General features: G+C 40.1%; 1 protein-coding gene across 1 annotated transcript in view; it reads right to left on the reverse strand.

Annotated features, from left to right (window-relative positions):
• The window catches only part of SPTBN5 (spectrin, beta, non-erythrocytic 5), a 91,022-nt gene that overhangs the window by 53,042 nt on the left and 12,983 nt on the right, over nt 1-24,997 (reverse strand). The window contains 23 exon segments of the mRNA XM_010018543.1: nt 2,778-2,957; nt 4,020-4,130; nt 4,914-5,028; nt 5,740-5,885; nt 6,703-6,835; nt 8,444-8,607; nt 9,216-9,332; nt 9,958-10,158; nt 11,399-11,585; nt 12,164-12,390; nt 13,156-13,320; nt 13,411-13,581; nt 14,288-14,387; nt 15,238-15,377; nt 16,206-16,452; nt 17,088-17,375; nt 18,548-18,799; nt 19,635-19,765; nt 20,295-20,447; nt 21,165-21,356; nt 22,505-22,711; nt 23,883-24,083; nt 24,946-24,997. The exon segment at nt 24,946-24,997 is cut by the window's right edge and continues 20 nt beyond it. Coding sequence (XP_010016845.1) covers nt 2,778-2,957; nt 4,020-4,130; nt 4,914-5,028; nt 5,740-5,885; nt 6,703-6,835; nt 8,444-8,607; nt 9,216-9,332; nt 9,958-10,158; nt 11,399-11,585; nt 12,164-12,390; nt 13,156-13,320; nt 13,411-13,581; nt 14,288-14,387; nt 15,238-15,377; nt 16,206-16,452; nt 17,088-17,375; nt 18,548-18,799; nt 19,635-19,765; nt 20,295-20,447; nt 21,165-21,356; nt 22,505-22,711; nt 23,883-24,083; nt 24,946-24,997 — 3,880 coding nt within the window.

Below are 24,997 nucleotides of genomic sequence, written 5' to 3' on the forward strand. Positions count from 1 at the left end.
CAATCCTTCACAGAAGATAAATTTTCTGTGACTTAACTTCAGCTAATACAAGCCTATTCAAAACTTCTGTTGTACACATATTCTAAACTGAAAGTGAGAATTTTCAAGTGAAAACCAGACACACCCTATAAGAGGCAGGAAAAAGGGCAAATCACAGCTCAGAAAAAATTGCTTAAACCTATTAGGTATGCACATTCAGCTCTTAATTTGTGTAACTATATGGCTGAGATTGGCACAGAAACACAGTTCTGGGAGGAACAAGGATGTAATGTGAGTTTACTTTCAAAATCTGATGAAACGATAATATCTTAAAATGTCTGATGCATTCAGCTTAGGCAATTATGAGCAAGAAAATTCTAAACCAAATCTCTGAAATCATTTTCCTACTGTGAGTGAAGAAACTTGTGCCAATAAAAATAGATTGACATTTTCTGTATGTCTTCTTCTGCATTTGATTCTGCATCTTCACCAGTCCACTTATGTTAGGCATTTCATTCGAATCTGTGGTAGGTGCTTTGCTCTTATATGCCAAAGGTAAAGAATAGGACTGCAAAGGACTGTAGTGGGGATTATATGAGATGATTAATTAAATTTTGTTATAGTTTGGGTTGGTTTATTCAATTCTGAGGTAGTAAATGGTCTTTCATGTTTTAAGTGTATTTTAGAAGACTGTTATGTATACTGCAGAGAATGAAAAATTTTGTGAATGATTGCTGGCTGTTCCACTGAAGGAAACTATGTAGTAGAAATAGCTTCCTGCTTGCTCCATTTTACCCAGGGATTGTTATCTATATCATGAAAACTTTGTACAGCTCAAAGCTGGCTTGTGAACAATTCAGCCAGGAAAAAATATTTTCAGAGAAGAAACTTGAAATTAACCAGTCTGTGGTCCTAAGAATTTAGACTTTAAAGCCAAGATACTCTTTTCTTAAAGCTAGTGAACACAGCTACTATATGACTCTTTAAAAAGATCATGATCCCTTCAAAGGGGCCCACATAGTGCACACGTGTTGGCATCATTGTGATTTGCAGAGCTAATTCACACATAGGTGGATGTCACTGTAGACACTAATGCTGCATTTGGCACTGCAGATGTCTAAGAATCCTCCAGGTTTTAAGCTAAGCACTAGGAAAAAATCCATAAATCTCAGGACGTTAATGCAGTGGAACAAGTCAAGAGCCAATGAGAGGTTATTGTACTGTCGCTGCCAGCAACATTTAAAGACAGACTAGGTATCATTCTGCAGGAAACTCCTAAGCAGAGCCTGTCCAAGACCATGCAGATCCTAGTACAAACTTCAGAACAAGAACTTCAGATCATTCAGAAATACTTTGAGTCTATGTCTAAATTCCAATTCCTCCACAGATTTGGAAGATTTGGAGCCCTCTGCTGTTACTGTGTGTTGCCAGTTAGGGCCAGCCTGCTATTTAATCAGACCAGAAGCATACATGATGGGATGCAAGGAGATACCTTAGAGGATTGTGCAGAATCCTCATGTCATGGAAAGACTGCTTTGTTTTTGTTTCACTGTTTAATCAGTGTACAATTCCACTCAGCAATTCGGGGGATGTTCTGCAGCAAAGCTGCTCTAGCCTAACCTAGAACTACTGAGATTCTTAAGTCATTAGACATGACTGTATAACCCTGCCTTGTCCCATGTGGACAAGCTTACCAAATTTGCAGAAACAGCTCTTCACTTCTTCAGGAATTATTCTAAGGAAAGAAGATGAAAATTGAGAGGACCAGGAATATTACTTGCCAGCAGACTGACATCAAAGAGACAGGGAGATGCCTGCGGCATAATGTTATGTAGGCATGCCACTGAGAGTACAGTCACCTGGCTTTGTAATTTTGTTTTATGATGTTAAGAAAGCTCTTTAACGATTGCACAGCCCTCTGTTAAGCACTGACAGATTTATATATTTTTAATGTTTTCATTGCTTTTAAATTTACCAGTGAAGATGAAAGGATGCACTGCCAGAGTAAGAAATGGGCTAGTGTTCTGCCATTCAGATGACAGGATGCATCACAGATTTCAGATAACTGGAACAGTTCAAGAATACAAAGAATGTAAAGATATTCTGGAAATGTATTTTAGCAACTTCCTTCATGATAAAAGAGGGCATCTTTGCTATTTTAGTACTTTCTACTGCAGTATTTGCAGCGATTATCTACTGATTCGCTCAAGTGCCTTCACTGAGACTACTGACATTTGCAACGTATTTCATGGCAAATCAGTAGTTCAGTGACCTACTGAGTTCTTTGGAGACAATGCTGCTGTGCATTGCAGATAATGATATGTTGATATATGCATGACACTGTGTTAAGCGATTTGAGAGGTTACTGCAAAGACCAGTGAGTCGCATTTGCTGCATTCCATGAAGTAAGCTAACTGGGGGTTATTTCATGCCCTGAGAGAGGACAAACTTTTAACCATTTTAAAAGGGAGTTAAAATCTATTTTTATCACTCTTACTCAGTGGGAATTGCAGAGTCTTTGATAACACTAATGCTACTCCTGTGAAGTGATCATTTCTGACAATTATCAATTATCCTATACACAGTTGGATACAAGCTTTCCTTCCTACAGAGGGTAAAAGCCTTATACTCTAATGCATTTTAAATAGCTACAAGCATTTAAATACTTGATTAATAACACAGTTATCACATAAAGCCTTTTACATCAATCTTTACAGCGTGGACATACACCTATGGTTCACACACACTGAAGGTATCTTTCCCCTGTGTACAAATGGACGGAAGGCAGAAGTGCTTACATGTGCCTGGAACTGGTAAAGCTTGTATGCTTGTTCCAGAAGTTTCTTGCGCAGTTCCACTTTAGACTTCAGGGCCTTCCAGTTGGTCACTATTGCCTGCTGCTTTGATTTCAGGTCTACCACCTGCTTCTTTGAGCAGTGGATGAGCACACGATCTGCAGAGTGAATCAGCTCCTGCAGCTATACGCAGGGACAAACAAGAGAGTAGGGAAAAGAGAGTCAGAGAGATCCAGCTAGTATCAGAAAAGTACAATAAAGGCTATGTTAATTAAACATGAAACTACAATTTAAACAAAATTTTCTAACTTAACTTTTCTCATGTTAAAAAAAAAGCTTCCCTAATTTCAGTTCTGTGGAATAACAGTGACATCCAGTGTTTGCTAAGGCTCATCACAGCAGTAACGTTTCAAATAAGCAGACAGATTTTGTTTCTCCTTTTTACTATAGCATTTATTACATGAATAATGCAAGTAATAGCTAACTGTATCTTGTTTTCCCCAATGACCATGTAGATTAACATTTTCTTCATGCATATTTCACGCCTTTTTACCTTTAAAAGTAATAAGCAGCTGGTGGGATCAATTCTAGTGTAATCTGCTGAAAGGTCAAAACACGAGACCACTGATTAAGTAATGCTGGGATAACTACTTAACATGCTGTGTTAACTATACCATTACATATACTAAAGAAATGGATGAAGAGAAAACTCATATCAGTTTTATTGGTCCAGTTGAAGTTAAGCAAGGCTCTTATATGCAAGCAAATTGTTTTCATATGCTGAAACTTTTCATATGTTTGTATAATGAGCCATATCCTTCTTACAGTCCACTTCCTACCACATTAAACTTGTTGAAAATTCCAAACTGCCCCATCCTTCCTTCTATAATCCTCTATAGTCAATCAATGCATGTTGTGTTCAATGAATATTTAATTTCTCTGCATACAGAACAGATTCTGGATGTTTCCCTGTAATCACCTGGAACACTTTGAAGAAGACTGTAAACACATCATAAAGCCTGGCATGACCACACATTTCAAACAGCGTTCAAAAATATCCCTGTGAATCAGTTCAACAGTCAGCACTCATAATGTGTCCCTTACTTGTAATGTACTAAATGATCTACTTTATCATGACCATAAGACCTTGAATATATTAAAAAAGCAGGAGACTAAGGAAGATCCTTAGAGATTTCCAGGCTTTCAGAGTGCTACACATTAAAGACCGCAAATGCCTTTCATTACTTGCTGTTCATTCCCAGAGAGCTCGTGCTCCAGGGCCACATGGTTCCGGAGCTGGGATTGCACACCTCTCATGTCCTTAGCAACATCATCTGGAATACTTTTGGACTTCTCCTAGAAGGAAGAAACCAACGAATGTTTTGTTACTTTCTACTTCCAAGCAAAACACACTACAAGCCTACTTTAGTCATTTTGTGTAGTGCAATTCATACTGCATCATTAAAAGCATCCTGGGCTACTAAACTGATAGGTAAAAGTAGCCGGAAATATCTGTTCTGGTACCTCTGTCCTAGTAACTCCTTTGTAAATATCTTAGTGATTAAGCTATCCAACTGGACTGTGAGAGATGAAGGTTCAAGTCTTTTCTTGATCAGACAATGCAGAATAATGTTTTACAGACTTTGTGTTGGGACTCAGCCTTGAATAAATACTGCAGTGACATATAGTGAATTCTTAAAGTAGCATTCTTTAGGATACAGGTGGTCTATCATGAACCACCTTTAGATAAAATTTTAGTTATAAATACTCAGGAAAGATTACTGTAAAGATGAAATGGAGAGACCATCACATAAATGGGACTTAAACATTTATTTAGCTCAACAAAGGTTCTGAGGGGATTTAGTTATCACACAGATGTACACTGAGAACACAGCAATGAAAACGAAAAGGCAATTCAGCTGGAGGACAACACTGTTGCTAGAATAAAGTTACTAGAAACTTGCTCCAGGTCAGTTTAGGTGAAAATTAGAAGAACGTTTCTAATCATTGGAGAATTGCCTTTCTATAACAGATTCATAGGCTGGTTTGGGGTACCGACAATGTATCTGAGAATTATAAGGAACCTCCACAAGTTAAGCTGAAATGAACTTCAAATGAGACTTTCTCATTATTTTTTACCTCAATATGGGACAGAGCATCTGTCAGATCTTGGTGACACTTGTGAATCGCTTCAGCATCTCTCAGCCGCTCACCTCGGAATCTAGTAATTTCCAACAGCTCCTCCCAGGAGTTCCTACAAGGAGGGATGTGGAAAAGAACCATGTAAAAGGAGTCAAGGAGACTAACAGTCTGAAGAAACACTGAAAACAAGTCCTTCTCTTACTTTGTTTTTCATTCCTGCCATTAAATTCTCTTGGAGCAATTCTCTGAGGGGCAGCATGTGTCTCACCCTACTCTGTCCATGTCCTGTCTGCTCCAGCCACTAAAATAGATGGTCCTGTATAAAGGTGCTCCTCTCCAATATGCTTTTCAGGTTTTACCTGCAGGACTTGGAGGACTGATTCAAACCCTACTATTCCTTCATGGAACATTCTCTTTTGGGCCAGTTTAGACTGATACCAGACATAAGAAGCTCAGAACACTTAGATGTTCTGCAGAGCAGACATGGGATTCATACTCAAAAATCAGAAGCAATAAAGAAGCAACTAAACTGTTAGCCTTCCAGTTAGGTGATCCTGTTCCAAAGGACAAAGAAAGTTCATTCACCTCTTACTCTTAAAGCACCTCTGATGCAATTTACAAGAAGCCAAATCAACAAGCAGATAATGTCTGCATTATAATAGTCTATTTTTAAACGAGGCATGGCAGCAGTGAGCAAACCACATATTTTGCAATTAGAGAACTGGGAGGGCATGCCTTATCCTTTTCAAATTCCTTCTCACTTCCTCCTTGTCAAGACTGAATTGAAGGACAAAGTCTTATAGAACTAACACAAGTCTCCTACCTCAGCTCTTTCTGCTTCTGCCGTATTTCCCAGGAGTCAGAATGCCCACAGCTCAGCAAGTTGTCTGCCAGCTGCTGGCAAGCCATAACTCTTTTCCCAGCTGCTTCCAACTGAAGTCGGAACGTGTCATATTTGGCACAAAGTTGCTTTTGAAGGAAAAAAAAACAGTAACAAAGAAGGCATTTTGAGTGCTCTCTTTTCCCAAACATACCTACTCAGATATCAGAGTACAGCCAAAACACAGGTCATAAGCTGATCATATTTGGAGATGGAGAAACTGCAGAGAATGACTCCAAAGACCATGAGGAGCTACAAACTATCAGCAAAAATATGAACTCTGCCATGCAGATGGGAGGCAGAAACATTAGTACCCGGGATAGTAGCAAACATTCAACATACAATGAATTTGAATTACTAAATCATATGTTTTTACTTCATGGATGTAAATGTGTGTTCAGTACTGTAACTGGATAATGTAGCCTGATTTTCAGATTTAAGACACAAGATATTCTGAAATAAATTATAAAAATAAGGATTCTGAATGGCTATTGGTTTGTAATGGGCTGACATTAGTTTCTGCGCCATTTGAAGAAGTGTTGCTGTACATGTCTGTACATCAGCATTTGTGTTGAAAGAAATCCTTAATGGACACCACACTGAAATATCTGGTTATTAAAAATAGAAAGGAGTTGCTCTCTGAAGGCACAGACATTTTAGCATGCAGTTGTTTCATGCAGCTCAGCCCCCATGGTAACAGGATGGAAGTGTTAGGCAATGCTGCTTGCCTGTCATCATGAGTCAATCCTTCCCACCCACTCTTTGCCCTTTTCTCTCTCTGTCTTCCAGTTATTTATACGTATTTCTTACTGTGTCTTATAAGTTTTCAAGGACAAACTTAGAATCTTTTTACAGTCTTACTACAAATATTTTGTTTGATTTTTATCTGTTACTCAAAAACCTCACCAAGACATGTTCGTAATCATTTCCATAGTCTTCAGAGCTGGCTGTTTGTTTCTTCTGAGTGATCCAGTCTTGCAGATCTTCATATTCTCGTAGATACTCATGCAAGACAAGAGTCTCTTCCAGCTTCTTCCCTCTGTTTGGGGAAGGAGACAAGACAATACAATTAGACCAAAAAGGGCACTCAGTAGCTTTCTTCCTACTATCCCCCAAAATCTTTCATCATCAGGACTCAGTTCTTTCTAACGAAAGAGCTGACTTTTTTCTCAGGATTGGAAATCATGTTGTAGGATGACAGCTTCAGCCAGGTCAGACTGGCTGAGTTTCCACAAAAAGTACTGTGCCTCGCAGAGCTCACTCCCTGGTTTTGTTTTTGTTGTTATTTTTGGTTTGGTTTGGTTTTGGTTTTTTTTTTCCTATAGGAAAACCTTCGTGTTTTTTTCAGATCTGCCCTGATCTCTCTTGCTAAAGATGATTGTAGTAGTTACAAAAATGAGAAGGAAATCTTTCTAACTGAGGATGGTGCATCAGAAAGGCAAATGCTATGAAAGCCATTTATGCAATTCTGCTCATGTTGCCTGTTCAACAAAATTGCTGCAACCTGCTGCATATTTCTGGTTGTCTAGAGTATCTTATAATACAGCCTGAGGTGTAAACAAAATGACAATTTTCCATCTGCTAACACTGTCTGCCCATTGTGCAAATATTCCAGGAAAGATGAACTTAGTTTCCTTATTTGAACCACAATTGCTTATCACATGACATGTGGTCTGCTGAAAAAAGTCGACTAAGGAGAATGCAGATCAAAGCTACAAACCAGAGTAACAAAAAGATACCACAAGACCCAGGTTAACATTAAGCATGAATGAACACAAGACATTTCTGTGTTCAACACACACAAACAATATTTCTAGACTGTCTATTTTCCTGAACTTTTCATTCACAGGATTTTCTACTGATGCTTTTACTTTTTTAATTGTAAACAAGAATACAAACAAAATGTAAAATATCAGCATCTCTTCTAGGCTTAATTATTATAGTATTCAGACTCTATGTGTTATTGTACTTGCAGAGCCCCATTCCTTTTCTGAGTGAAATTTCTGTGGAGGAAAAACCTAAACTGTTCAGATATTTTTTCCTTCTTGACAACAAAACAGAAGTGCTTAAAACTCCTGTGTACAAGCAAACTGTCCTGTTGTAAGAATCTCACTGTAACAATATCAGAAAGGAAGTGAAATGAAAAATAAATGCATCACCAAAAAGAAAACCATTTCTATACTAGCACTGCCACTGGGCATATAGACAAGTGTAACTGTAGTTGTCTTCCTTCTGCTATGTAATAAATCAGGTAATTTTCAAGCAACCTTAAGGAAACCTTTTAAAAACTCTTTTTTTCCCTTTTGATAGCAGATTCCAAATACCACAAAGGCAAGTCAGAATCTGGCATCTCAAGTAATATTACAGGAGGGTGATGACAGGTAAAGAGGAAATTTGGGGGCTTCAAAATCCTTAATTTTTAGCAAAACTCCCTGAATAAGAGGTAGAGGTCTTGCTTAGCAATAATGAAAAGCTCATAGATTCACATGATTCTAATATAGAAACAAGCGATTTCCTAAATACAGTTGAAAAAAGAGGAGATAATGGATATGATCTAAATTCTAGTGAGGTAACTAGAGATATCCTTTACTGACTTCAGTGGGCTTTGAATCAAACCTAGGATCCAAGGGGTAGTTCTAGTTTATACCTTGCTGCTGCTAGTTCTTGCAGCTCCTCGAGTCTTGAATGAACTTGTTCCTTTGGTGCATCCACCTCAACACACTGGATGAGGCCCACTAGAGGAAGAGTTTGGGCACTTTCACTCAGTTCTTTCATCAGATTTTGGTAAATGGCAATCTCATGCTCCAGTGCCTGGCAGAGAAAAGAGTCGATTGAGAGACAGCTGCCAACATACTCACCATTTGAAATTTTGCACCAGCCTAGTGTGTATCTAACAAGACATTAAAAGAGGAGAAAAACTTTCTGGAAGCATGTGACATTTCCAAGACTTGATCAATTTTAGATCATTTTTGAGCAACCTTTTTTTTTGGGGAAAAAAAGGTGTACATAAATTCAAACAAATTAGGTGAATAAAGACAATTAGAAATTCTTGATGCACTCTTAGGCAGAGAAAAGCATTCCTTAGATAATACTATAGCTGTATCTTTGGTTTTAGGAAAAAAACCCAAAGCTTCTGCATGCATTTGTTGATACTGAAAAGAGGTATCAGGTCACAGTCAGTTTTGGCCTTAGAGAAATGAGATGAGGATATTCACCAGTCTCCTTTTTCTCCAAACTACATTTTTTCCAACCATTTGTAAGCTTTACTGATTTCTTTTATCTCTCCATTCACTTGTAGACATGCATCAGTGCAAAATATCTTGTAGATGGACTCTTGAGTACCAATGAAAGAGAAAATTTTAGAACCGCAGACAGATCAGCAGACCAGGCCAACATACAGAATTTAAGCAGGAAAATACCTTATGTTTCTTGAGGAGTTTCAGTGTTCCATCTTCATCCTTACCATAGTCCTTGCTTGTCACAAGTGGATATTTTTCTGCTATCCAAGCTTCCAGGTCTGATGTATTCATTAAAAACTATCAATTAAAGAGAAAGTGAATTAGTTTGACCTAATAAGTTGTACGTGGAAGGTGCATTGTAAGGTTTAATGTGATGTTTTATTAAATAACAAATAAAGAATATTTCATCCCTAGAACTACTATTCCCCACTGTTCTGTCAAATCATACAAAGGAGAAAGAAGCCACAAGATCAAAGGCTTCAGTACAGGGTAACAGGTCTTCTCCAGGCATCAAAGCTCTGACAGTAAGTTTCAAGTTGTCTTGCTTTTCTTTCTTCACATCAGTATCCTTACTTGACCCTTCCTCTACCTTACTCACTAAGGGTAGGGCCTAACTGTGTAACATCAGTGTGATACTTCTCCTTCCCCTTTGTGAGAAGGTCAAAATCACCTCTAAGAATCAGGCTTCATAAAGCCTGTAGTATGGACAGCTAAAGGAAATAAGAGCCAGATGATCAAATTCTCCAGGGAACATACTGCAAATGCTGCTTATGTCTACAAAACTCCATTCCCATGAGTCTAGCCTCACGTAACTGAAGTGAACACCAGCCCCAATGAAGCTGTTTTGTTACTCACTTTAAAAGTTTGGCCCTCTTGTTTATCTTAAGAAGCTACTATGTAAGTACATTGCTGTAATTTGTACCTCCTGGAAGCCAACTGAGTGCTGCAACTGCTTCATCCTTTCCTCACAGGCCTCCTCCAAGCCCTGCCAGGCAGTCACAAGCTCCTGGCATTTCTCGCTTATTTTCTGAGCTGATGGGTGCTGATGTACAACCATTGTCTTCCCTTTATCCAGGACCCGCTGGACTTGCTGTTTGTGGGCATTCACTTCTGCCTGCAGCTCCTGAGAACGAGATAAAAGGAAAAGATAGGAATAAAGGAAGAGTATGTAAACACAAAGAAGTTCTATATGCTCCTAGTCCTAGGACCGTGGGCAGAGCATAGCCAGTGGACACAAGGACTGTCTATTTCTGCAACAGCTACAGCCTCAGTCACTGGTCCCAGACCCCCTTGTACAATGCTCTGCTCTTGGTGCTGCCATTGAGGGAGGACATAAGAGTCTGTAAGGTGGCAGCAAACATCCCTTAACTTTCCTGCAACTTCAGCATTAGTCACCAAAGTCCTTGGCTTGTTGTTCTGGCCTGGTCCTACTCCTTCTTGTCACCATGTACCTTCCTCTGCCTAGCAGCCAGGGAAGTTTGGGAGATGGAGCAGGACAAGGGATAAGACACAAAGCCTGGGGATTCAGAAGAAAGCATTGAGCTTTAAATAAAATAAATATACTCCAGAAGATGAATGGGCTGGAGTATGACAAGAAGAGACATTGTTACCAATACCATGAAATGTTGAAATGATGAAAATCATTAGACTTCTGCTTCATAAAGCCTCCCCACTGATCTTATAACCTTTCTTATGGAACCTGCAATCTAGTTGCTGCAATATTCAGTGTTGCCTGTGGTGCCTGAGGTGCCACTCTAGCTGTGAGACACTGCTACAAAGAACCAGCCTCTCCAAAAATACATTGACTATGGTTTGTTCAAACCATTTTGTAGCAGTACAGAACTAAAAGAAACATCAAATGGCTGTTACGTGCTCTGCAAGAGAATCTAGCATGCACAAATTTCAAGACTGCACATGTAATAAAGCAGTAAGCATAGAACTAAAACAGGATGAACATGTAACAGTCAAAATATTCAACCCAGATCAACCCACAAAGCAAATAACTCATTTTTTTTATTATTATTTACTGTGAGGTACACTAGGTTTTTATCCACTTTAGTGGGAAGAGCTACACAATTTCTCAGAATAATACTACTGCAAAATATGTCAAATTTTGCAGTTCCCACAAGAATTTCATGTTTGCTCTGAAAACAGCACCACTTTGCTGACTTGTCTCAATCCACTGGAATCATTTTAGCTGAGCTAGTGCTGGAATCAGTGAATATACTCATTGAATCTGTGGCAATACATTTTGCTTGCAACAGCCTTCCTGAAGATAAAGGAGAACTATGCAGGTCTGTTTTGCAGGCTGAGGTGAAATGTGTGTGCCAATATGCTGTAATACACTTTATTAAAGGAGTTACCTTATGTTTTTGCAGCAGATTTTGAGCCACATCCAAGGACTTCCCACAGTTGGTGGAACGGGCAATAGGCAGTCGCTCATTAATCCAGTTCAGTTCCATGTCGTGATAATGGTAGAACTCATAAAGATCCACTGCAGCTTCCAGCAACTTGCGCCTCTCATCAAGAGGTGCTTGCAAAGATTCAAACCTAGGAGTCATCCATTAAATATATGTTAAAACAAAGATTTATCCTGGCTCTGACAAGGGAATTAGGCTATGATACCACTGTAAAGATCAGAAAACACTGGACACTTTTTTGCAATTAAATTTCAATGGGTAGTGCTGACTGCACATTCAAGAATCCCTTCTCCAGAAGGCTTCTTTCAGCAAGTAGACTTATACAATAACACTAAACATAAGCAGAGGAAAAGTGATTTACACTTTGGAAGTCCCAGGCTTGCCCTGTGATGTTTTTTAAGGAACTAGTCACTACTGAGTGCTGGATCACCGCACCTCTGAGAAACAACCAGTGGATGACCTACGGATGAGCAAAGGGCTAGAGGAGAAGTGCAGCCGACAAGGAGGAAGGTCCAGCAATAAAGGTTGAGGTGGGTCAAAGGCAGCTGTGTAGCTTCAGTTCAAAGCACAGTTGTGGTACAACTGGGAGGAGAAATCATTCCTAAATATGGGTTAAACCTAGTAAACCCCCAAAAGGAGGACAAAGAGGTAGAATACAAAATGCAATTTGCCATGTGGGGTGGACTCAAAAAGAGAGTGACAGCTCACCTTTTCAGATATTTCTGTGTTTCATCCAGAATCCTCTGGGAGTTAAAGTGATTGGTGGCCATTTTCCTCGCATGGGATACAATGGAGTTCATTTTCTCTGCCAGCTCACGTGTCTCGTTTTCCAGCTGCCTGTGCTGCTTGAGTAGATCACGACTGGAGCGCAAATCATGGCCTGTCTCAGACTCCTGAAGAACTTTCTCAATTTTCTCTATCTTCTTTTTTGCATCCTGCCAGGAAGAGGTTACAGCATACTTGTACTGACATATCTACATCAATTTCTTTCCCTCAGCCCATCTCACTACAGCTTCCTCAACATAATTGCAAAATTCATATGTCCTTTCTCTATAACATGATGTCCAGGTGCCTCTAAGAGGCATCTCCTGGGAATATTTTGTTTTGCATAGTATTTTGGAGTACTCTTCTGTCTGAGACACTAAAGCACATAATTTAAAGCAGTCTCTTTGAACTATCTTCAGTGACATAGTACAAAACAATCAAACAATCTTCAAAGGCTTCAGATAGCAGCTACAACACAACAGCAGTTCCATGACATGACAGGTATCAAAACAGCTTCACAGCACACTATTCCTCTTGTACAATTTGCCTGGATGACAACCTACTTAATACAGTGCCATGTCACCAATCCCCAAACTCACTCAAGCAAGCCGTTAGTTACGTTTGCAGGGCACTGACCTATGCAGAGAGTTTTGATTGCTTTCCCAGTATGGGATGGCCGCACAGATAGAATGCTGAGCCTGAGTTCAACAGCCCTGTGTCTTGCTGTTGTGCTGCCACTGTTACTCTGCTCATAGCTTTGGAGTGAGCTTGGTCAGCATTATATTGGGTTTTGTCTCCCAAGACCGTAGGCAAAATGGACACCTTAGAATACACTTTTATCTGGGTGGTATTCTGCTCTTTTTTGTGAGGACTACACAAGAGAGCAACCAGGCTTCTAGGTTATTCCTTCCCTCTGCTCCCCATCACTTCCTGACCTGGAGCAGTTCCATAAGCTGTTCTTGCTGCCCAGCTTGTCTCAGCTTGTCGCCTCGTTCTATCATCTTGGAATACAATTGCTTCCACTTCTTCTGAAGCTCTGACATCTTCTCCTGGATAGAAACTGACGCGTAATGGTTGTCTTGAATCAGTTGATTTCCTTTCTGGAGAAACACAGCACATCATTATTTTTACTTTTTTGAGCAGATCAGTTTGGGACAAGATGGAAGATTCAGCTCCAAAACTTCCTTCACCTTTATCAGTGTTGCAAAGTGCTCCTCATTAGCCATCATTTCTTTCTCAGCAGCCTCATGCCACTTCAGTTTGCGTAGAACATTTGTTGGATCACGGTAGGATTCATCTGATGCAATCTTGTACTTCTCTTCCATCCATATCAAAAGTTCAGCAGCATCACGATTAAACTCCTTACAGAAACAAATAGGATTAAATTGATTTAACTTCCGAATATGTGTGGGTTTGCAGCGTGTCCTTGCTGTCCTGATTTTTTTTTCCTGACTGTTAAGAAATGTGATGTATTTTCATATAAAAGTTGTTCTACGTTATAAACAATCTTAATTGAAGAGGTATGAACTTGAACCATTGATGAGCTTTTAAGCTCTCAGAGTAATATCCCTTAGTCCCTTTTTTACCATGTTACTATCTGTTGCCTTTAATTGTCAGTGAAGGTTTGCATTTTTCATAGATTATTTTAGCCGTAAGTAAGTGGTCCAGTCCTCCAGTATAACAACTTTGTATCTCAGCAGTGGAAGCTAAATTTGGTGCCAAAAGTACAGTTACTGTAAGTAACAGTGCCCAATTATTAAGGGCCAGAACAATAATAAATAATGAGCAGAATAAACTCATCCAGTTGACAAAATATTTTTTTGCTATTTTTCATTCAGTATTTCCATTTTCATTTTGGTATTTTGCTATGGTTGTGGCTTTGTAAAATTTATCAGTGCATCACCTGCCCCCTGGAGAGTGAAATTCTCTGTCCCATAGCCAAAGAGAAAGTGAACTGCAATAGGAATACTCAGCAGTTTGAGATTTGTCTCATATTAAGACGAAGGGTAAAACTACTTCGTACATGCCTGACATACATGACCAAATCTGCAGCATCAGTTCTTTTACCTGCAGCAGCAGGGAATCCAACAACCTCTGTTTTCTCTTGGCATTGCTTTGTATCAGCCGCTCCCATCTTTGCCGAAGAGTGACCATTCTCTCTTCAATACTACCAAGAAAAACACAAAGTCCAGTGCAGTACTAGTTATATTGGTCCCCCTTGGCTTAACTGTAGTCTTGACTGTGATTTGAATAGCATCTAGTTCAACACATGGGTCTGTTACATTAGTGAATTGCAGCCATGTAAAACACCCAGACCTTCCTCTTTCCCAAATATTCCACCTTAGCTAATAATTTTCTCTGTGATGTAAGTGCAATGAGGCTCTGGAATGGCCTTCTCATGGTAATAGTGCTAGCAGGAAATCAGGTTTTAAGAGCAGTTTTATAAATTTGTGCAGGGAATTTTCAAGACATTATCACTTGTGATCACAACATGGTCTTTTTTGACCCAAGATGTCCATTCTGACCCTGTATTTCTAATTCTTATTTATGCAGAGGTCCTCTTACTAGATCCTAGTGACTCTGGCACAGTAAAAAAATCACCGATGACAGTTCAGCTTTGACAAAAACACGAAACTGCTACTGATGAGTTATTTCCTTGTGAAGTCTTCTGTATCTTTTTAACAGCAAACATTAATTCTAATATGTGATACTGAAAAATGAAGGAAAATTCATTTTATGTGGGCATTTAATTAGTTTACATTAAAGAAGCTTTAACACTATATGTAATTTATGATACAAGGTGAATTATTCTAGCTTTCTGTCAAATACAACTTTTAACCTAAAGCATTTCACTTATTTGTCCTGAAAGCACAGGAAGTCTTGTATTTTTGCCTCTCTCATTCAGCAGGTCACATCAGTCAACTAAATGCTGGCTCAGGATTTAGTTTGTAATCTCATGCTAATCGCACTGGATCATTTATTAAAGCTAAATAAAAAAGGAAAGAGTTTGGACTTACACACGAGATGCAAAGTGGCTGTTCTCTATTAGATTCACTCCATTTTCATTCAGTGCTTCAATCCGTCTCTTCAGCGCCATCAGCAGTTGTTCAAATTCCTGATGCTGCTTCAGCAGGCTTCGAACAGCATCTACGTGGTCCTGCATTTAAGAAAGAAAATTTGGTCAAGTCTTTTCTTGGTCATATGTTGCTTCTGAAGCAATGAAAAATAAAAGATATAGTGAAGGTACACTGTGTCTTCAGGCAGGAGATGCAGTGTACATTTTGCATGTGCCTAAGGATGTTTAGGGCTACAAACAAGCAGCAGGTGCTTATGCTTCTATCATACCTGCTATGTCTGGTTTATGTTTCTATTATGGTTCCATTTTTACCTTTTAAGAAAATCTGCATTCTGAATTTATGCCAGTACTCTAGCACATCTAGGGACCAGCAATACAAAAGGCCATAACCAAATGAAATTTTATTCCACTAGGTTGACCCAAAAGTATCAAAGTTACAGTTTTAGATGAAAACAGAAAAATGGTGAGATACCACAATCTCCTCCTTCACTGATCTTGTGACTATTGCCTGCATTTGGTTTTTTCCCTCCATTTGTTTTAATGTTCTTAAAATACTCGATGGAAAGAAAAAGCTTTATTTATTAAAAAGTCAGGTTTTTAATTCACTAAAAATAACTATGTTCAAGCCAAAACTTCTTTTAATGGTTAACCACCAAATGGATGAGACATTGTATATACATCATCTGACATGCACAGATACAGTAACAAATCACAACTCTAGCTGGTTTAAATTTGTTTTTGCTCTCAAAAAGAACTTAAGAACATTAATAAGAATGCAAAAATCTTGTTTCCAAGTATTAAAATGCCATGACCATAACAATGACGAAACTGATGTAATTAAGAATATTGTTCCTATTCCCTGGATGGGGAGGTGAAGTAGGAGAATACAAGATCAACTGCTGTACGTACCCCGAGGTCATCTCCTCGGAGGAAAGCCTCATGGCCAGAGAGGGCTGCATTGATGCGGTCTCCCTCCCTGTTGAACTTTTGCAATTCTAGGCCATCCTGCAGCTTTTTCCGTCGCTGTTCCCACATTTTCTCCAGCTCTTCGCTCTCCTTGGCAAGCCTCTCCAAGGACTGGCGGACGGCTACGGTCCTGCTGTTACTGGGTTGTTCGTGGATTACTTTGCGCCCTAGTTCTTCCAGCTGTACAAATCTACCCAGAGTCAAAAGTGAGACCTTACTGCATAAGGGCATATGAATTCTCTTTCATCACAGCTTTTTGTGCTCTTGGCAGTGTCTAGACCTTAAGTTTCCCTCCCTCCCTTTCAGTCTTTTCCTGCTAGCCATGGTTGTGCACTACAAAATGCAGCAGGTTGTTTCTTCAGGGATACATGCTGGAGGCGGTAGGTGAGATTGCCCCATTTAAGCAGGCTTTCCCATTAAAAGGGAGAGGAGTGGCACCAGTATCTGGCATTCTTAAAAGTGCGGAAGGAGCACTGAAGATGATGACAACTGGGAGCATGAGGACTGAGAAAAGAAGGACTGGAGAAACTGAAATAAAGTGCAGATGGCACTATCTGAGAGTGTGAGAGTGTCAGGAGAGCTGGTGGAATACTACTCCAAACATACAGCTCCTCCTTCCCCCTCCATCAGCTATCATGGTAGCTATGTAAGAACTAACTAGATTTCATGTTCTTCAGTCTCCTTTTTACACTGAGTTTCAAGAGCATTTACATAAACTCTGGGCATCAGTTTCGTATATAATTTATATACACAGTAGACATGTTTCATCTTCAAGTACCGTTGCCATATCAGCCCACCCTGCCCACTCCGACAGAATCTCTCTACCTTTCTCTCTGAGACCTAATTTCTTTCAGTAGGTCTTGATGTTCCTTCAGCAACTGCTCTGCAGAAGCCACATCAACACCCATTTCTTCACTGCTTAGTTTCTCCCGAATGCCTTCTGCCCACAGCAGGAGCCTGCGGCTATCTTGCAGGAAGGACTGTTGATTTTGGGCCTGCTGAAGAATGTCCCGCTTCTTCTGGGTCTCCAACTTGAGCTTTGCCAGAAGCCTCTCCATGTTCTCCACCTGCTCAGTGATGGCTCTGCTCTCTGCAGGGTTGGTGTCCTTAATCCTACAACAGGAAATGCGTTCAAATGAATGAACACTTCAGACATTTAGAGCTTGAACCAGTATTATGCTTCCATTAAAAGGAAAGTCAGCCAAGGCAACAAAGGTTCCACTCTAGCAAGAAATGTTGATACGAATATTGTGTACTGGAGAGAGCACATCCCTTGCGAAAGACTCTGTTAACACCACTGTGGTTCAGTAATTAATTCCCATCATAGAATCATAGAATAGTTAGGGTTGGAAAGGACCTTAAGATCATCTAGTTCCACCCCCCCTGCCATGAGCAGGGACACCACACACTAAACTATGTCGCCCAAGGCTCTATCCAGCCTGGCCTTGAACATCTCCAGGGTTGGAGCATTCACAGCTTCCTTGGGCAACCCATTCCAGTGCCTCACCACCCTCACTGCGAAGAACTTCTTCCTTATATCTAACCTAAAGTTCCCCTGTTTAAGTTTAAAGCCATTACCACTTGTCCTACCACTAGAGTCCCTAATGAAGAGTCCCTCCCCAGCATCCTTGTAGGCCCCCCTCAGATATTGGAAGGCTGCTATGAGGTCTCCACACAGCCTTCTCTTTTCCAGGCTGAACAGCCCCAACTTTCTCAGCCTATCTTCATACGGGAGGTGCTCCAGTCCTCTTATCATCCTCATGGCCCTCCTCTGGACTTGCTCCAACAGCTCCATGTCCTTTTTATGTTGAGGACACCAGAACTGTACCCAATACTCCAAGTGAGGTCTCACAAGTGCAGAGAAGAGGAAACCGTAAAGTAGTAAAAAACTCCAAATTCATGTTTAAAATTCAAATTCCTGTGCACAATGCTCTGCTATCTTTCATCCTTCTTTTCCCCAATTACCCTCTTTCAGGACCTATGATACTTCCATATTTTGAACTAGGCAAATCCCATTAGCAGAGATAATTTGTTAGAGCCACAAACAATCCTGTGGTATTTATTCTCCTATAACAGTGAAATCTGGAAGCAATCACTTCACCAATCACCCAGCAGTACTCAAGAGAGATGATCTCAGTCCAGTGGGTAAATCAGTTCTTCAGGTTGCTAGAAAGAGAAACTTCAAGAGAAACTCCACAAGCTGTTCATTCTCCTTATAGCCATAATTTACAACATGATCATAGAGAACTATTAAAGAATATGGAAACAAAGAGAAGGTTCCTTACGATTTTGCAACACTCCTCAAGTATTCGATTTTCCTCTCTATCACCAGGACCTCTCTCTCAATTGTACACAGTTTGCGCTTGTCTGACTCTAGTCCAGCAGGGGAGATCCCTGGTTCCAAATCTCTGAGTTGGACCATCTTGTCTTGCAGAAGTACTCCTATGCTCTGACAATCCTGAAGAAATGTCCTCACATCAGCCACTCCAATCAGCTCGGAGCCTTTCTCTTCCTTCAGAGTTTCCATGCGTTCCCACCTTGGACAGAGAGAACCCAATTACTCACAACTAGTTTCAAGTGCTACCCCAAAGCTTGCCTTTACCTAGAGAGCAGATTGAATTTGTAGGCTTCGTTATACATGAGCTATTTCTTTTCTCTAGTCAGAAAAAGTCTTGTATAAAGATTTCATCATGACATACATGGGTTGAAGGGGTGAACACTAACATTCCCCCACATCAAAGTTAATCTCAGTGCCCTCTCAAGCAAGAGGACCCTGCTCAGATGTCCAGAATGCACTGGACATGATGCAAACAAACAACTGGTCAAAACCAGGACCTGGCTGTGGTCTCAGTTCCAGCTGGGTGGCTTGGTGCCAGGAGCATGTACAGAACAGGTACTTAATATGCTTGGTGAAGTCAAATAGGGCTTGATGTTCCTTTCAATACTTGTGAAGGGCACCCTCACCCAGATGTTTAAGTAACCACATCAGGGTGTTACAGTGCAGTACAGACAGAACTGCCCTGAATCCATTGTAGTCACCTCTGGGTGGATTCGTGCTGTGCTTCAACACACACATAGGCACAAATTGCTGCAGTTTAAATTTCTCACTGTCAGGGGCCTAGAAGCACCCCTCAGTCCTGGAGCTATGACAGGCTACGAGGCCCAGGCCAGGCTCTTGGGAACATCCTCTGCCCCTTTGCCCTAGCCCCTTGAATACAGCAAACAGCTGTATTCACACATGAAAACCTCCCCTCAGGCCAATATTGGGACTTAAAAATCTAGCAGACAGGTATTCTTTGCGTGTAGTCTAGATTGGGCACAAAAGCTCAGCTCCCATGAGACAAATCTCTGTTTTATCAGTAGCTTTTTTACCTGATGTTGATCTCTTCCAGCCATCTCTGGATCTCAGAATATTTGCTGGGACTGATCTTTCCATATTTAGCAGCTAAGCTTTCAATATCTCCCAGCTGGCCTTTGCCTGCAGCCAGTTCCATTAAAAAGCCCTAAAATAGAAAAAAGACAAGAATGCAGAACTTCAAGTTTTCTATTTCTATGGACATGATTCTCAATAATCTGTCATACCCATTCACCTTCCACTTTCACAGTTGGCTTCTCCATTTACCTGTCTCTTGGCACTATACACACCTAGGTCATGTCATTCCCCTATACCCATCCTGACCTCCCCTAGTGTGTACATTACACTTATGTATATATGTCCCACGTCACTGGGATGAAAGGGCGCTGCAGGATTTTTTTTTATCATCTGGCTTTTTTTTATTTTGGGTGGCATAAGATAAACCACAAAAAGAGTCCTTTTATACCATGATATTTGTACAGGATATCACATCCACAGAAGTTAAAGGCTTCGATAAGCTCAGCATAGTTTGTACAAAAGAAGTATCTGCTCTATGCAAGGCTCCGTAAGTTGAAATGAATGAAAAGACTTTCAAAATTTCATTTCTCAACATCATCTATTCTCCCAAGGTCAATCTGACTTAAAAGGTGTTGTCTGTGAGCAGGGAAAAAGGGTACCTGATATTTCTGTTGCATGACCTCCACATTGCCTGCTTGAGGCTGAAGAGTCCGGAAAATGTTCTCTTTATCTTTCATCCATGATTGAAATTCTTCACAAGAGCTACAGAAGCGGTAATATCCAATCATCTCCTCTAGAGCCTTTTTTCTGTCCTGTAAAACAGATGAAGACTTAAGTATTGCTGTAGTAATTCCTTGCCATTGGAAGGAAAAAAAAAGATCATTGCATTTAAACTACAGGTGGTAGCTTAGTAGTTTTGCCAGACACTGCTGAAAAAGAACAGAACATGTTTCCTTCAGTTCGCAATCCTTCTTCCCAGAGCAACAGTGGTTTAAAAGGATAAAAGAAGTTGGAGAGTGCTCAACCTCTGACAGGCAGCAAGGCTGCTGTGCTGCCTCTGGTGCAGTCTGAGGATTTACGTCAGTAATCTATAGAATACGTGAAAGTCCCATAAGACATGTTGTAATTGGTCTTTAGGGCAGAACTGTGGCAGCTGGGAGTGAAAAGTAATAAATGGAGAGTGCAGATTATGATTGCTTATTTTTTCTGGTATCAGGTAAAGCAGCCTGAAGATTCAGGAGCTGCAGCAAGCAAATATTAGGGAGAAGAAAAAAAACCCACTAAACCCCCACTCTTCATAAAGTAAAAAGACTTCCCAGAAAGTAAACTGGAATTTTGCCAATAGAAAACATGTTTTGATACAAAACTGCAATGATAATCTTAAGATTTTAAGTCCCATGGGACTTCACAGGATTGAGGCACATTATTAAACTGAAAGGCAGAAGCCAGCCCAACACTCAATCTCATTTCGCATTGCTTTGGACTTGACTGTTTTTGTAAACTACAAAGCACTGGAGGGGATACTATACCTCAGCCATGGTCTGTAGATTCTCGTAAAGTGAATCTATTTCGCTTTGGGTCTTCCAGATGTTTTCTGGAAGAAAATGAACATCTGGACTGGAGGTTCTGGGGAGCGCAGTTTCAGATGTTGCCCAGGTTCGACTGAATGGAAGCTTAGTTGTCTTTTGATTTAAGTCCTCTGGGGCTTCTGTCTTCACCATCTGTTAAGCAAAATTTAACAGAATCAATGGATGAATATTTCTAATGTCAATAAAAATTTCACATGGAAGCAAAATTTGAACTTGTTAGTTCAAATCACAGCATTCTGACTCATTCCCAGTATCTGCTTGAATCTCTTTCCTTCATTTTATTCTGAAAGAATGAACCAAATAACTGAAATACGATTTAGTTTTGCCTGCAGAAGTTTAATTTAGCTCATTCTAAAATATATTGATTCAATAAAAATTTTCATTTTGTGCCCACATCAAGGTTGTTTTGATGATTTTTGTTTAAATTTTTAAAATTGTCAAAAACCAAGGATTCATCTACGCTCACAGTTCTATTTGTGGTGATGTTTTAATACCCAAACATTTCCAGTTTCAAAGCTTGTGAGAGCCCTAGTAAATAAATGTTTATTTGCACACTGATACCATGTTGTCACATACTTTTTCATGTTTAATAACAAAGCAATGAAGGTTTTGTTCTAATAAAGATTAATGTCTGAATGATGAGGTAAAGGAAAGAGCCAAAGTGGTGCTCATAGCTCTCAGACTGGTTTGGCTAAACACTGAGTGATAGCGGAAGTCTCAAAGAAGCAAGCTACGAAATGTGTCAATATGAACTAATCTCCCTTGAATTCTGTTGTCAAATGAGCTGATCTCAAGTCAAATGTTCTCTTTCAGGCAGTGAAAAAGAGAGGCATCCTCAGGGGTTGACTTCATCCCATGTGTCTTAAACATCTACCCCAGGATGGTATCAATTGCTCCTGGAGCTGTGAGATGGTTCGTCACTACCTTAGATTGCCAAAAGAATTTGCAAAGATGTTTAGATTAAATGTCTGCTTTTTAAAGTTAATTGAAATTAATAATGTTATGAGAATAAAAAGTAAGCAGGTATTTGTAAGGACTGGTATAAGGAATGCATATTTCTAGCGTTCTACAGAACACTAACTATGTGGGCTATGAAAGGTCAATGAACTTCTTTGTCATCTAAAAATTTGCCTCAACTCCGATTAAAAATTTCTCCTGAATTAAAAAATCTTCTTGCTTAGATCATTTGAAATATTCTGTTCTGGCAAATTAAAAATATTCTACATAATTAAACCACATTTCATTTACACTCTTCAACAAAACATGGCACATCTACTTACTGCAGCTGGAGCTTGCTCTGCTGCAGTGTCAGCTTGCTCTTTCAGGCGTCTCATCTCAGATGAGTAGGCTGCAATCTCCTTCTCCAGGCGCAAATGACGGTGCAACAGCGCTTCGGCGCTCGACTCATCTTTTCCGTAGTCCTTGCTGGCCAGAAGGGGCTGCCTTTCTCGCAACCATGAATTTGCTTCATCAACGTCAGCAAAGTACTAAGGAACACAGGGAAGAAAACATTCAGTTTCATCCTGAAAGTGTCATATTCAGCTCTTTCCTCTTTTGAGAATTATGAGTATCATGAAATGCCATTAGGTCTGTAGCTATAACGTTACTTCGAGGTGTTGTGAAACTATGAATAAGTTAGCTCTAAATCCATGATGCATTTCATAATCATATCAAGCACAGATAATTCACAGAATCAAAGTGAGAAAATAGATTCAAGGATCGACTATCTAACTCTTTAATAATTCCTACCTAACTAAAACATGATGGCAATTAATAGCAGTGGTAAAAGGAACCCTCAATGTATGATGTTGGTAGGCATGTGATTCCAACAGATGCTTTCTAGAGATTATAAGCAATAGTCCAGCAATGAACTCAGTTTACAACAAAAGTTTTCTCCTTTTTTCCCACAATTTGCAGTCTGCCTGGCTATGGTTGTAAAAAGCAAAACAAGATTTTGAGATATAAAATAAAGGTACAACAGAACAAAGAAAACCCATAGTAGCAAAGGAAAAAGAAAGAATAGCTAAACACTGTAACAGTGTTAAATTTGCTACATAAAAGAGAGAATTTAGACTTTGTCAAGAACAAGCTGTTAAGTTTTGTTCAAGCATTTCATGGAAGCAACAGCAAAAATACTTAGGAAATGGAGAATAAGAATATCTGAGATAATGTTATGTGAATTGTGAATGCTGCTTTTGTGAGAGCTGTTTATTTGCAGATCTGTAAATGTTTGTAGGTGTAAAAGTGTAGGTCAGAATGGCAAGGGTCAAATGTTTCCCAGGCTTTGGGAAGTCCAAGGCAGATCCAAGCCTCACAGCGTGTTTCTTTTGTTGTTGTTGGGTTTCTCTGTTTGTTTGGGGTTTTTTTTTATGTTAGAAAAACACCACACAGCTACCCAGATCCCACCTCAATAATGACTCTGCATCAGCACTATTATGTGGGTTATTTCCATTAGCATTTTTAACGGGGAGCAACACCCAGTTGCTCATCTCCTGCCTGCCTGGCTTGCAGGACAACTGAGGCTTTGCTGCCAGAGATCTTTTTGAAGACTGACACCTGAAGCCATCCTGCCACTCTTGCCCTTCATAAGGGGGCATGGGGCAGAGCTGAGCCACATCGTGTCTCCCACACTACACATAACAGCATGGCCCTGCTTACCTGTTTGATGAGAGCTGCTGCCTGCAGGCGGCTTTTGCGATCAGCCACCTCATCTTGGAGCTGCTGCCACAACTTCTGGAGGTTGTCTGTCTGCCTCAGAATGTCCTCCTGGTGTGTGGGGTTCTTCTGGCTCAGCTCCCAGCCCCTCCTCACTACATCTGTACATACGGCCCTGTGGGAATTGCACTCTGCTTCGAGTGCCTAGCAGAAGGATGGGAGATGTTAGCACAACTCACTCCCATCAGCTGAGAGCAAAGACCTATTCTCCACTATTATAAGACTTATATTTCCAAGAGCCCTCTGTCTTACCCATGCCTATGACTTTTCCCTGAGCCCTGAGATGCTTGCCTCTTGGCTCCCCACACAGAGGTTACTATCCTTATTTTTGCCTTTGATGTGAAGTTTACAGTCTTCTCTCAAGGAGATGCTTGTTTGCTGTCCACCAAATCAGCTGTCTTCCAGAATAAACAAATACACAGATGCACACAAATGTGTATTAAAATTACAGAAAAGCCTTCTGTTTCAGTTTTGCCATGCAAGTTCTCAAGTCTACAGGTCTCTTAACTAGCTCACAGTGATTCTTTGTTGTAAGGCATTTGCTCCTATAGCTAAACTTTATTAGCCTACAGCAGGCTCTTAGGGAAAGCGGTAACAGATTTGTATGTTATCCATCCTGCCTGCTGACATCTTTCTTTTCACCATCTCCTTCCCACATCTCTTTTGGCCAGGAAACATGGGTAGGAAAAAACAAAAACTAGCAAACTTTTCTTTTTTCCCTTCCCATCCAAAATGAGCTAATACACAGCCCAGTATCTTCACTAGAAGCTGCACTTCTAGTCCATGAAGCATATTCCTCCTCTACCCTTTCTTTCCCCTTTTGAAGAAAAATCCCTATCCCATATATCTTTAAAAAATTCCAAACACTGGTCATGACACTTGAGGTAACGAGTGGTTTGACAGCTTTCTTGCAAGTGCTGCACTGACTGAACTGAACTGAAGGCCACAGATGTTCTAAAATTTTGTTATAATACAAAGACAAGGCACCACCAGTAAATTAAGATACCTTGTGCTTCTGAATAGAGGCTGTAATCTGGCTGACGTCTTTCCCTCATGTT

Source organism: Nestor notabilis, unplaced genomic scaffold, assembly GCF_000696875.1.
Source record: "Nestor notabilis isolate BGI_N333 unplaced genomic scaffold, ASM69687v1 scaffold2680, whole genome shotgun sequence".
Taxonomy (NCBI): domain Eukaryota; kingdom Metazoa; phylum Chordata; class Aves; order Psittaciformes; family Psittacidae; genus Nestor; species Nestor notabilis.